Source organism: Schistocerca americana, chromosome 5 (genome assembly GCF_021461395.2).
Source record: "Schistocerca americana isolate TAMUIC-IGC-003095 chromosome 5, iqSchAmer2.1, whole genome shotgun sequence".
Lineage (NCBI taxonomy): Eukaryota > Metazoa > Arthropoda > Insecta > Orthoptera > Acrididae > Schistocerca > Schistocerca americana.
This window is the reverse complement of record NC_060123.1, coordinates 253,449,794-253,464,546: the sequence shown is the minus strand read 5'-3', so window position 1 is coordinate 253,464,546 and position 14,753 is coordinate 253,449,794. Positions and strand designations below refer to the sequence as shown.

The following is a 14,753-nucleotide window of genomic DNA, read 5'->3' as shown; positions in this document are numbered from 1 at the left end:
GTTGTAATGGAGAATCATACCACTATTTGGACGTTACGAGTAGTCAGTACTAAATGGTGAAACTACCGTTGAGTAACTTCGTTTTTGATGTTAATTTGTCCGTTTTCAAAGGCTACGGTAAAGGCACATTATGTTGACACAGGCAACAAAAAATGGATCAAATAACTCTGAGCACTATGGGACTTAACATCTGAGGTCATCAGTCCCCTAGAACTTAGAACTACTTAAACCTAACTAACCTAAGGACATCACACACATCCATGCCCAAGGCAGGATTGGAACCTGCGACCGTAGGGGTCGCGCGGTTCCAGATTGAAGCGCCTAGAACCGTTCGGCCACACCGGCTGGCTGACACAGGCAGCAGATCAGCTACTTTCAATTTTTATTGTTGTTCAGCTATTAATTTGTTACTTACTGTTAGCACCCTCTTTTCTTACTTCATAGAAATGGTAGACAAATCTTTAATTTTTCAAAGCAAATGAAACTTTGTACTTCATTCCTACTTGACTTTGTAAAGATATTTCCAGACTGGTTAGAGCCATAATGCAGTACAACGGATGTCTGGCGACGACAGCGAGAATCTAACGTACAGACCAGGAGTGTCCAACCTTTTAGGTTGGGCCACACATAATATACTTGTCTAACAATAACCACTGACCAAAAAAACAAACAAACAAAAAACAAAAGGGACAACTGAGAGAACAGCATCGCGTGCCCGAAATTTAAAACTGGCGTTTTTTTTTCTTTTTTTTTTTTTTTTCACTGATCGTGTGATAGATGCTCACTTCTCGGGCTGAGACTGAGAAAGAGTCACCAAACGTATCGTATCTACCTTATGCTGGCCAAGTATCCAGAAAGATTGATAGTCTTGTATGAAAGCATAGCATCTAAATAAAAAGTATTCTTTGTAAAAGACGATCTAGGTCTCTGTAATCTGGGTGTGTACTGCATTCTATGCAACTGTGACATCCTCTTGTTTATAGCAGACCACAGAAACAATCAAGGAAAGATGTGAGATACATCAGCGACCCACACAACTAAAATATTCAAGCAAATCAAATCAGCTGTCACGCGAGCACTGCCATGAATATAATCATGAAATGTAATACAATGAGACCAATGTTGTGGTGTAAATGTCTAGTTTCTGTGACTGCATGATTAAAAAATCTATCAAAATAAAGTTGTCAGAAAACCTAACAAACAGGGATATAGGTTTCAATTTAAATAACCCTTGGGAATGGCACTCAATTTATTAATAGCCATCGCATCCACTAGAGTAGGGAAATGCTGTGCAAATTTGAGTTTCAAGGAATACATGAGAGATCTGGAAACAAAAGCATGAAAGGGTGTAGGGAACATTGGGAATTGAACTTGGCTATAAATAGCAGCACAAGAGACAACAGTAGTTCAGTCTGGTTGGAGTCCAGCCAGAGAATATACACACTTAACAGCGAAACTCGTAGAACCTGAAGAAGATGACTGGCTCAGTCATCAAAATATTGTGCGTAAAATGGAAACAATAATTTGGCAGAACACCTGGAAGCACACAATTAACCGCAGAAATTACTTTCACCTACCAACAGAATTTACACAGTTGGAATTAAATACCTCATGTCAAAAAGGATTTTTGTTAAACAGAATATTTGCTGCAGCAGTTATATGTAAGAAGTTGAAACTGTGTGCCTAATGAGGATTTGATCCTGGCTCCCAGACTTTTTCTGGCTCTACCCCATTTATAATTACAGAAGGGGTACGCCCTGTGACAAAATTTAACACTGAACTACTTTGTGAGGCTTGCTTGAATGGTGGTAATTGGTAGTGAACTGCCCAGAACAAAGAGTTAGTGAAGGTGTCCTGGAGTCTCCAATTTTCATTAGAAAGAATTCTTTTGTTTTGGAGGTTTGGAATGTTGAACACCGATTAATTTCAGTACATTAGCGGTTGTTGTTCAGAGAAAATTGTCTCATAGCTGGAAGAAAAAAATTGTTTGACAAGCTTTGGTTGGTGTAAATCTTAGGTGTTTGAAACATTCTGAAAAGGGTATGAATAAATGTGTAAACTGGTATGCCATACAAACCCACAATGATTTAGGTATTTGTTAACAGTAAACAAGAAAAAGTTCCTTATAATTTATAAGATAGCATCCATATTTTCATGGAATGGAGTTTCAACTGTTAATTTCCTTTTTTAGTCCTGGACCATTAGAAGAATATTCTCAGTCACCAGACACTTCACGACCTAATCATATTTTAGAAAATTTTCTTCTTTCCTTAGCTTGCCTCTCTGAATCCCCTTTTTTGCTCTCTGAATACCTCTTTCACTAACCGATGTAGAATGATAATTACGTATTTTTCTTGATAATTTGATTAACTGCAGCACATCATGCTTACTAATACATGCTTATTATGTTTTACTACACAGTGGCCATTCTTCTATAGAATCTGAAATTTTCAGGGAGCTAGGGAGCATTTGTCTGGTATAGACCACACCTGCACACCTACACACGTACCTTAAGCCATGACACACGGGAAACCCGACATTATTGTCTCAGCACTGCTGTACCAGTTCTTATGCCATGTGCTCGATTCTGTCAATATTATCTAAATAGTACAGAGTGCTTTTCCCATTTTCTATAATATTGCAATATTTTAATCCGTTGCAAAGTTGACGAAAAAAGTACTTCTTTCCTAAAAAAAGGTTTATTTAAAAACGAGAAATTTTACTCTGCCGCTATGGCTAATTGGTTTTTCGGCTCTTTTACTCGGTTATTAGCAAAAAATAAAAAAAGAACCTTTTTTTAACCGAGGCCAAATTTAATACCGGAAAATACCGGTTAGTCAGAAACGAAATATCGGTATCCACTATAACTGGTAGGTTTTTCCCAGGCTCACCGGTCCGAAGACGTCGTCAGCTAACCGGCCAGAGACGTCGGGCCGGAGTCCGACGGCCGGCGACCGTCGAGGAGGAGGCGGCGGCTGCGGGGGCGGCGGCGCCGGCGCCGCGGCGAGTGGGAGGGTGCCCGGGGGCACGCCGGCCGAGCGCCCGAACGCGTCCAGAGCTCTGCCGGTCGCCTGCGGCTGTCCGAAGCCGGCCAGCGGCCTGCCCTGGGCCTGGGAGAACGCGTCCTGCGGCCTGCCGCCCTGCAGGGGCCCCGAGAAGCCTCCAAACGCCAGCTGCTGCTGCTGCTGCGCCACCGCACCCCACAGAGCGGACACGCTCACCAACACCTGTTCACAGTAGTTGCAGTTTTCACATTCGATTCGGTGAACTAATGTCAGACAGTAAGTCAAGAAGGGTATGGGAAGGTGCGTATTAAATGCGTAAGGCTGCTCACCACTTCCCGTTTGGGCAGTGGAAGGCGCTCAGCCTTCACTGCCACAGCACCAGGATTCTACATCTACATCAACATGTGTTCTCTGCAGAACACAGTGCAGCGCCTGCCAGAGGGAATTTTTTCCTTATACCACGCTTTGCAGCTGTTCCTCGTTCCATTCGCGTACAGATCAGTGGTAGAATAATTGCGTAAACGTCTCTACACGCGCTTTAATTAGGCTTATCATTATGATCTCTACGAGAGCGATACATAGCAAGTAGTAGCGTACGCCTAGATTCCTCACCTAAAGATGATTATTGAAATTTTTCAAATAGATTTTCGCGGAATAGTTAGCGTCATTATTCAATCGCTTCTTCAGCATAACCGTGACACTCACCTATGTGTCTTACAAACCTGTGACCATTCGTGCTGCCCTTCTTTGAAGACTACATATATCCCTATATGTCCTACTTATCGCGGATCCCAAATACAGGGTGATTCACGAAGAAATGCAAAGATTATTACACAAGTAAATTTATTTATTTTGTAGGTCTTATAATTATATTTTTCCCTGAGACATTTAAGCCTCTTCTTTATCTACGACATTGATTGAAGCAGAAGAAATGAAATAAAATTTGAGCTGCGGCCGGACCTCGAGGTCCGGCGGCACCACAAATTTTATTTCATTTCTTCTGCTTCAAGCATTATCGTAAATTTGTTTACTTTCCGTTAAGAACGTAGAAACGTTTATGTCATTCTTGGCAACCGTTAGTGAGTTGTATCAGTCCTTTCCTAACCTTGAAATGGGTTAGTTTTCTGTGTTTTTCAGTGAAAGAGCATAATAATACTAGTGTATTTAAGTTCAACATGGATTCACATGTGTTATGGTATTAATAAGCGCCTATTATCTGACACATGCAGTTTTACTTAACGTTATTAGCATCATTTTTACAAAATTAAATTCTCTACAATTTCTATTGAAAACTTTGTCTGCAATTTAAAAAACAAATTGGGCCATTAGTTAATAAGCTAAAAATTTTACGAAATTACTTCTTTTCTTCTCTGGATGTTCTGGAAGACTACTGCCGGTACACACTTGGGACATGTTTTATTAGATTCACCAGATCAATAATAACAAAATAAGTGGAAATCGTGCTTTACTTTAACCTCGTACAGTTTTGCAATGGCTTCATATTAGCGAAGCTGCTAAATTTCAGGCAAAATCTTTTATTAGCCGTAACTAAACATTTGCGGACCTATGTTTATATCAACTTTTTCTTTAGTTTTACTTGTAGAATAACATATTAAAATATTTGCATTCCTTCGTGAATCACCCAGTATATGAACAACCTTTTATGGACAGACTTTCAATTTTCCCGTATCCTGCTAATGAACCAAAATCTGCTTTACCTGTTAGTAGAGTTCCGCTCCTACATTTCGGTAATTTTGGGTCAGTACGTAAATGACATAGTACATGGTAGGATTACCGGTAGTATTGGCAGCACTGGTAAGGAAAGAAACATAAATGATTGTATGAGAAAGAAACGGGAAGCCAACGACTTCTCTTTAATTTTTGTTTGCATGTTTTCAGCGTAATTATAACTGTTCGTCGTCTAGTGTTAGTCCATTGTACATTTTATATCCTTATAAAACATAAATTTCATTTTATATATACGGAAAATTAGTTGATACAAACAAATCAGTTACATTTGAAGCAAGTACAGTTTATATGCACAAACATAAAAAATTATATACTTACTTGAATAGTACCTAAATTAAACATTCAAATTTTTTCCATGTTCTTATAATACTCTTTATTTTTAAGTAACAGATAGGAGGACATCTACGTAGAGCAAAACTGTTTCGTAGGCTATGTGACCAAAACGTAATTTAAAATATAAGTAAACCCACTGCATAGCGTGCCCTCCTCCAATGCAAGCGAACCCGGGTTCGATTCCCGGCTGGGTCGAGGATATCTATGAAGTGGAGATTTTCCCGTCCGACCATTTCACGAGTGTACCGTGAATATCAGGAATTCGGTAAAACATCAAATCTCAGACATCGCTGCGGCCGAAAAAAGATAATGCAAGAACAGGACTAACGACTACTCAAGAGAATCGTTCAGCGTGATAGAATTGCAACCCTTCCGCAAATTCCTGCAGATTTCAGGCTGGGCCATCAACAAGTGTCAGCGTGCGAACCATTCAACGAAGCACATCGACTTGGGCTTTCGGAGTCGAAGGTCCATTGTTGTACCCTTGAAGACTGCATGACAGAGCTTTACGCCTCGCCCGGGCCCGTCAACACCGATATTGGACTGTTAATGACTTGAAACATGTTGCCTGGTCGGACGAACCTCGTTTCAATTTGTATCGTGTGGATGGAAGTGTACCGGTTTGGAGACAACCTCGTCAATCCATGGACCCTGCACGTCAGCAGGGGACTGTTCAAGCTGGTGGAGGCCCTGTTATCGTATGGGGCGTGAGCTGTTGGCGTGATATGGGATTCCTGATTCGTCTAGATACGATTGTGACAGGTGACATGTACGTAAACATCCTGTCTGATCACCTTCATCCATTCATGTCCATTGTGCACTTTGACGGACTTCGGCAATTCCAGCAGGACAATGCGACACCGCACATATCCAGAATTGCTACAGAGTCGCTCCAGGAATACTCTTCTGAGTATAAACACTTCCCCCGGCCAGCAAATTCCCCAGACATGAACAGTATTGGGCATATCTGGGATGTCTTGCAACGAGCTCTTCAGAAGAAATCTCCACCTCCTCGTACTCTTACTGATTTATGGTGCCAATTTACTCCTCCACAACTTCAGTTATTAGTCGGGTGTGGGAGCCCTACACGATATTAGGCAGGTGTACCAGTTTCATTGGCTCTTCAATGTAGTAAGACACTGATCACATATGTAAAGCAAGCTATCTAAATTAAGTAACGCCTAATAGTTATGCCTCAAGGCTAATGTGGAGGAACCGCAGTCATGATCTGAACTGACCAAGGCAACCAGGAAAACTATTCTAGTCTCTGTTAACTTATTACAGTTTATGGTAGCCTACACTTGTTTAACAATTCTACCTATCACTTATGCTATGTGGTCATTCCATTTAATATCCCCATTAAATATTACAACGAGACATTTGTATGAGTTGACTGGTTGCATTTCTGACTCACATTGTAGTCATATGGCACTGCTTTCCTCCGTTTTGTAAAACTCACAGTTTTATATTACTGAAAATTTAAAGCAGTTCCTCAGACTTCGCATAATTTCAAAACCTTATCAGAATCTAAGAATGTTTTGCAGTTTTTTTCAGATAGTACTTCACTATAGATAACTGCATCTGTAAATAGCCTGAGGATACTACCGATACTGTCTGCCTGACAACGTGGAAAAACGAGGGTTCGCACACACTACCTGTTGCACTCTTGAAATTACAGTGATGCGCAAAACTTAAAGATAAAAGTAACTTTCACATATTGCGTCACTGCTCAATAACATAGCTCAATGAGACTTGGACCGTAAATAGAAAGAAGTGCTACAGCATAGTACGGAAGGCAAGCTAAAGGAATAGGTAATGAGATGAATAGAGATCACACTTTTATTCAACGATAGTAATTATAGTGAAGTCAGTGTGATTTATGGTGGTACCATGGTCATCACAAAATAACGGGTCATGGTTCTTGGTACAGTGTGTGATCACCATGGATAGCAAAGCATTCTCTGCAACGTGTTTCCACACTGTCCATAAGGATGGTAAGGAGCTCCTGTTATAGGGTTTTCCATTCCTCCACTAACGCAGTTGATAATTGCTAATTAATCGTTGGTTTCTGATGTGCTGCCATACGTCTCTGGATCGCACCTCACACGTTCTCGGTAGGACTTAAGCCGAAGAACGTGCAGGCCAGTCCATTGGCCGAATAGCCTCTCATTCTAAGGGCTGCTCTACCTGCACTGTTCGATGCGGTGGCGCATTGACATCTATAAAAATGAAGTCGAGGCCGAATGCACTCATAAAAAGATGCACATGGGGAAGTAGTACAGTGGTTTAACAACGTTTACATGTGAAGTAACGTGTTCAAAGATTTGGAGATCAGTTGTCGCATGCAACATTATTCCCTTCCACACCATAATAAGTGAACCACCAAAGCGATCATGTTCGACACTGTTGCTGGATATATTACGTGCTCAAATATGGGGAGAGTGGTAGCATGGATGCATTGGGGAGGCGTACTGCATCACGCCTACATTCAGTTGTTAACCGCGCTTGTGGAGGAATGAAACTCCGGACCACAAGAACGCGTTATCAACTTTGTGGCCATGTGGCATGTTGCAGAGCATGCATTGCCGTCCGATGTGCCACGGACCCTATTAAGAACCATTTCCCGCCATTTGTAATGTCCAGGGGTCCACCATGAATCGCGGTGACTTCAGAATAATTTTTGTTTTTGAATAAAAGTGTCATTTCTGGCCGACCGGAGTGGCCGAGCGGTTCTAGGCGCTTCAGTCGGGAACCGCGCGACCGCTACGGTCGCAGGTTCGAATCCTGCCTGGGTCATGGATGTGTGTGATGTCCTTAGGTTAGTTACGTTTAAGTAGTTCTTAGTTCTAGGGGACTGATGATCTCCGCTGTTAAGTCCCATAGTGCTCAGAGCCATTTGAACCATTTGTCATTTCTGTTCGTCTCATTGTGTATCTCTCCGAGTTACATTTTGTAGTATAGTGTAGCTGTTCTTTGTATGTATAGTCCAAATTTGTTCGGGCGATTTTATCTGGTAGTGACACAGCATAAGAAAGTTTCTTTCATCCTTAAGTTCTGCATACCAGTCCGAGTTACATTTTGAACTATAGTGTAGCAGTTCTTTGTGTGTATGGTCCAAATTTATTCAGGCTATTTTATTTGGCAGTGACACATCATGAGAAAGTTACTTTCATTATAAAGTTCTGCATACCAGCGTACTCTTACATTTACACTTGGCTCTCCATCCAAGATACGCTACGTCTTCCTTACCAAGAACCGAGCTACAAATTTCGTTTTTTACCCCATATGATCGTACTTTCATTAATAAACATTGATTTGGTACTGAGACGAACGCTTTTCGTAGATCGAGGAATGTTGCATCTACCTGACTGCCTTGATTCAGGACTCTCAGGGTGTCGTACGAGAAAACACAAGTTGTATTTCGCATACTGATTTTTTCGGAATTGGCATGGTCGAGGTCATTCTGTTCGAGATACTTAATTACTTTTAATATGAAGCAGAGTAGCTGCGCAGGGAGAAAGGAGATGTATGGCTGATGCAAGTGAAAGGAGTTCCGACTACCAGCGTGCACAGTGAAAAATGTTCGCTGCAAACGTTGAGGCGATTTAAGCCCTAGAACATTGACAAAACACGCGTGATATGTAGTCGTGAGGGATCGTTACTTTTGATCGATGGCAGTTGTTTAGGAAAACGTTTTAAACATTTAGACTAGGTAATCGGACATTTTCTGTATCAGCAAGAGAAAGTCTTGGTGCATAAAGAACGGACCGCTGTACACTACCCAGAGATTAAGTGCTGGAAGTTAGAAGTCATGCATGGAAAGCGTCTTGGAACGATCATCAGATACTCTATTATACCGCGATTCAAGAGAAAAAATTTCTGCTAAGGACTATGGGACCAAATGGCTGAGGTCAGGGTTCCCTAGGCTTACGTACTAATTAACCCAACTTAAACTAACTTACGCGAAGGACAACACACACACCCATGACCGAGGGAGGACTCAAACCTTCGACGAGAGGAGCCGTGCGAACCGCGATTAGGTGCCTCAGACAGCGCGGCTACCCCGCACGGCTGATTCAAGAGACATGGTGACAAATTCGCTGAGTGGCAACTATTTTATTTGTTCGGCACGTAATTCCGCTTTCGGCTGCCGCGAAAGAGGTCGCCGAAACCTCATGACATGGCTATGGTCATTGACCCACCCCACGGTTGGATCGACATTTCGTATCTAGCCATTGAAACATTCGGAACAACTGTCATCTCGATTTCTGGACCTAGAATTTGTCATGGAACTCTGTGATTGTGTGTTGCTTAAGATGATCCTGGCTTTCTGATTTGAGCTCACGGCAGTCTCAACGTTCCCTCTCTACTGGCCATTGACTTAGCATTGATCTTGGTTTACAGACGATAGGTAGTCCACGGAATTTTCCTATCTAGTCTACGTCAAGCTACGACTCCAAACTACGACTCCAAACTACGACTCCAAACCATGTTAAACAACATTGCATCGTTGCTGACAACCGTGACAGATTTCGAAGACTTCCATCATGCGAAGTGGAGCTCGTCTGTTTTTCAAATTAAAAAATGGTTCAAATGGCTCTGAGCACTATGGGACTTAACAGCGGAGGTCATCAGTCCCCTAGAACTTAGAAATACTTAAACCTAACCAACCTACGGACATCACACACATCCATGCCCGAGGCAGGATTCGAACCTGCGACCGTAGTGGTCGCGCGGTTCCGCACTGCAGCGCCTAGAACAGCTTGGCCACTCCGGCCGGCTTTCTTCATATTATGTACATATTTTGAATATCTTGAATCAACCTACTAAAGAGATATTGTGGCATGGAAAAATTAGGACTTGGCAAGACGTAAACATCTACTGGAAAAAATTTATTTGTACCATACGGCCGGCAGAATTTTTAACTAAAGTGATACTTCCCCAACAGGCACGTCACGTCTATTAATCCTGGAACCGACACATAGGCACACGCACGAATTTAGGTATTCCCTCAGAAAACCGAACATGGTCCCGGTGTTCATTAAACGTCTTAATGCCAGTGGAATGAAGTGTGTGTGACCTCAGATAACGCGTTAACGTGTATAACATTAACGTAGTTAAAACTGCTTAAGCTTATTATGAGATTCTGAGGAAATTTTAAGCTTCATCTATATCTACGTCTACACCGATACTCCGAAAACCTCCTGGCAGTGTGCAATGGAGGGTATTTTGTGTGCCACTACCGCTTACCCCCCTTTTCAGTTCCAGTCACGAATTGATGGACAGGAAGAGCGACTGTTGCCAAGCCTCCGCACGACATCGAAACCAACTGACTTTACCCTCACACTCTTTTCGCGAAATCTACACAGGAGGAAGCAATATTTTCATTGACTCTTCCAGAAACATATGAACTCGAAATTTTAAGAGCAAGATTTACATCCGTACAACCTGATCGATTTGAAGCTAGCAATGCCAGAAATATGCAATGTCTTGTATTTTACTGGAGTAACAGTTGTGCCTCTAAGTTAAAAATGGAGTGTAGTATAGTACAATTAAAAGGAAGTAGCAATACGTGGATACACGTATTCATTAACTGGTTAACTGAAAATTCTGAAGTTTTTACAGGTAAAAAAAGAGATTAATAATGTCTTTGTAGGACAGCGCAGGACGCATACGCAGCTGGATAAATACGGATATCCTGTGTAGACAAAGAACAGCATTGTGAATGGTTACCGGTTTGTTTGTCTCAAGGCAGAATTTCACAGAACTGTTTAAAAAACTGAATTGGTTACCGGTCAAGGAAAGGCACTGAACAACTCACAATACTCGCCAACTAAATTTGCTTTCATTGTGTAATCAAGAAATTAATTTATTAATATTTTCACGTGTCTATGCTACTTATTAAATGCAATAGATTATATTCTTCTTCTGCTAAATTGTTCTTCATCAGTAATGCTACCACTTTCGGGGGATTGTTCCTTTATCTTGACACATTTTGACCCGAACAGTCACAACTACAGCGAAAAATTTTAACTGCTTCCAATTCTATTTCAGACATGGAACCAGCATCAAGGGCGAATAATACAGTATGCCGTGTCCCACTTTCAAAACTTACAAGAGTTGTTAGTTTTGGAAAGGCGATACAACATGTCTAAAACAGGTAGTATTACTAACAAAGGACTTTTTGCTGAAGTGGTAATTTATTAGCTACTTCTAGAAATATTGTAAAAACCGTGGGGAGAGATTTGTTGCTGTCAGCTGACACAAGATCACATAAAACAGCTGTTTCCTCATACCTCCATTCATGAATCTGACTTAGGTGAGACACGGTCTTTCTTACTACACAGCTCGATATTAAAACTACAATAACATCTGCGGTATGCAACAAACGTGGAATCCATATGAGTTGCACTACGCGCTTGGACATGCAAGTGATTGGCAATGCAGTGCAACCCTGTGAAGTGAGTAATTGTGACGCCATGTCCTCTGTATGCAAAGAAAGATTACGCAGCAGATTTCCAACTCAGAAATCGAATTTCAGTATGTTTTGTGAGGAGACCGTGTTATGCCTCGTGTAAGAAGCCGATAAAGAAGTAGATAATACGGATATAGGAATTTTTATAGAAATTTGTTGCCTGTCATCAACATGTTTCAATAATTGTGTTGAGAATCTAACAGAAAAAGTTTTTTGAAAAGCAGGAGGCGTAGGAGGAGAAAGGACAAAGACAATTCAGCGTGGAAATGATCAAGCAATCTTGATAGAATCATAGGAAGAGGGTTGATAAGTGGGAAAATATTATGGAATGAGGTTAAATGTAGAGACCATCTAAGTGATAAAAATCAGCAAACTTGTAAAATCCGCCAAAATATCATAGGAAGGAAAGATCCAGGAATAAGCAATGTGTTTTAGGTACTTTGGGAGTTTCTTAGAATAAATGCGTATGGTAAAAAGACAGTTGAAATGAGAAATATTTTTGGGCCGGCCGGAGTGGCCGAGCGGTTCTAGGCACTACAGTCTGGAACCGCGCGACCGCTACGGTCGTAGGTTCGAATCCTGCCTCGGGCATGGATGTTTGTGATGTCCTTAGGTTAGTTAGGTTTAAGTAGTTCTAAGTTTAGGGGACTAATTACCTCAGAAGTTAAGTCCCATGGTGCTCAGAGCCATTTGAACCATTTTTTGTGATATATTTGTTGACATCAGAAATGATTTCAACAAAACTATGAAACAGATCTGAGAAATAGTTTGTCTAGGCTGTAGTGTTAAATGCTAGTGAACACGGGCAACTAAAAAGAAAGAGGAAAAATAGTTTAATAGATCTTAAATGTGATAATGAAAGAAAGTGCTTAATGTGAAATGTGCTGACAGAATGAGGAATAAAGAAGTATTTCTATGAATAAGAGGGACAAGAAAGCTGATAGAAACGAGATGAATGAGGAAAACATCTTGGATGAGCATGTATTGCAAAAAAGTTGCCCTCAACGGGGTCTCATCGATCGTAAGTTGACAAAGAAGAAACGAAATAGAAGGAGAAGGCTCGGAAAACCAGATGACCGTAAAAACTGCAGAAGTTAGAAGTAGGTTAAGGACGGTGCACAGGACAGAGGAAATTAAGGAGCGTCCAGTTGAGATCAGTAGCGACAGAGATGTACCAAAGAAGAGAGGAAAGTTTTAGTTTACCACGCCCCTTCTCGTGTGACTGCTGCCTGTCTCGCGACAGCAGGTACTCTACCTTCAGGCACAGCATCGCCGCTTCAGATGTGCCGCACTCAGCAAATACAGTCCGCAATTACGGAGCGTTTCATTTGGGAGGGCGGTCTGGCAACTGAGACGGAAGAGCGAATGTAGACCGCTTATATAGCGCCATTTCGGTCTGCTCGAGGCATTACAAAACGGGCCTTTAAGTTAACGGCATACTGGGCGTGAGTTGACAGGCGGCTACAGGCAGGATGCGCCGTGAAGGGTCACCGCGAGGCCAGCCAGATGGTATCAGGGCCGCCAGGGAGCCCTGCCCTCTGGCGAAACAACTCCGTCTTCTGCTCCACTCTGCTGACTTACGTTATGAAACTCACTCGCTTTCTGCATATTTGTTGCATCTTTTCGGTTAGGCAGATCATCGTCTCCACTTCCAGAGCTACTCATAACATTTTAATTGTCGTTGGTGTTGTTCTTGTTCTTGTTGCAGTCTTCAGTCTGAAGACTGGTCTCATACAGTTCTCCATGCCACTCTATCCTAAGCAAACCTCTTAATCTCCGAAAAACTGCTGCAGCCTGCATCCTTTCGAACCTGTTTACTTCATTCATCGCTTCATCTTTCTCTGTAACTTTAACCCTCCACACTTTTCTCCTGCACAAAATCGTCGAACCCTTGACGTCTCAGAACGTGTCCTATCAACCGATCCCTGTGTTTAGTCCAGCCCTGCCAGTTCTGTTTTACCTCCAAAAAAACTTGATAACACTTAAATCAATATTCGATATTAACAAATTTCTCTTTCCAGAAATGGCTTTTTGCCATTGTCAGTGTACATTTTATATCCTCTTTACTTCTGTCGTCATCGGTTATTTTATTGCCGAAATAGCAAAGCTCATCTACGATTCTTAGTATCTCGTTTCCTAATCTAATTTCCCCATCATCGCCTGATTTAATTCCACGAATTTCCATTACCCTCGTTTTGCCTTTGTCGATGTTCATCTTATATCCTTCTTGCAAGACATTGTCAATTCCACCCAACTAACTCCTCACAAATCCTTTTCTGCCTCCCACAGAATAGGAAAGAATAGCAATAATCACAAACTTCAAAATTTTTATTTCTTCTCCTTGAACTTTAATTCCCTTTCTAACTTTTGTCTTTACCTTCCTTTACTGCTTGCTCGGTGTGTAGACTGAATAGCATCGGCGATTGGCTAAAACTATGTCTCACTCTCTTCTCAACCACTGCTTTCCATCCACGCCCCTTGACTTTTATATGGATGTCTTAAAATGGAACTGCGACCAAGAAAGTAGATGATGGTTTTAGTCCTTTCCTACGTATTTATTCTGCAGTGCTATACATTCCTCCCAGTGCCAGATTTGGCTGGGACTTTTATCGTTCGAGACTGCGTTTTGGCTGTTCAGAAAACCGCTTCGAAATCATTCAGGAAATTCCGATCACGCAATGATTTCTTCATTCGAGGAAAGAGGAGGGAGTCACTGAGTGTCATGTCAGGATAATATAGAAGCTGAGGCATAATTTGACAGCCCAAAAATACGCAATTTGTGAGGCTCTGTATAGATTTGTTCGTGGAGTGTCCCAATTAACTGCCTATCAAAATTAATAACAAATTACAAGGATCTTCTACAACAAAAGAACTCGCCCGTTCCCTTGGATTATTAAATTTCAGTGGACAGAACACGCATAACTACGTGTCACTCATACACATTGCTACAATTCACAAACCAAAGTCCACTTATTTCGAAGCAGTCCCAGTCCGTTCACGTTAGTTACTTACAAATGTGATTAAAATTCTAGTAACCTCACTTATAAACAACAGCTAATCAGACGAATCGCGTATATCGACACCTGGTCCTCTAAATTAACTTATGTCAACCCGAAACCCTCTCGAAGTCACGTCTTCTCTTTAACATTCATATATCAATTATATACACCCCTCGAAACAAGGCTAAACAC

General features: G+C 41.5%; 1 protein-coding gene across 1 annotated transcript in view; it reads right to left on the bottom strand.

Moving 5' to 3' along the window:
• Nucleotides 1-12,908, bottom strand: part of LOC124615900 (cuticle protein 19.8-like) — a 30,907-nt gene extending 17,999 nt beyond the window's left edge. Inside the window, exons 1-2 of the mRNA XM_047144075.1 lie at nucleotides 12,818-12,908; nucleotides 2,892-3,227 (exon numbers count right to left, since the gene is read on the bottom strand). Coding sequence (XP_047000031.1) covers nucleotides 2,892-3,227; nucleotides 12,818-12,832 — 351 coding nt within the window. The 5' untranslated portion in view covers nucleotides 12,833-12,908. The remainder of the gene's footprint in view (nucleotides 1-2,891; nucleotides 3,228-12,817) is intronic.
• Between the last annotated feature and the right edge of the window lie 1,845 nt (nucleotides 12,909-14,753).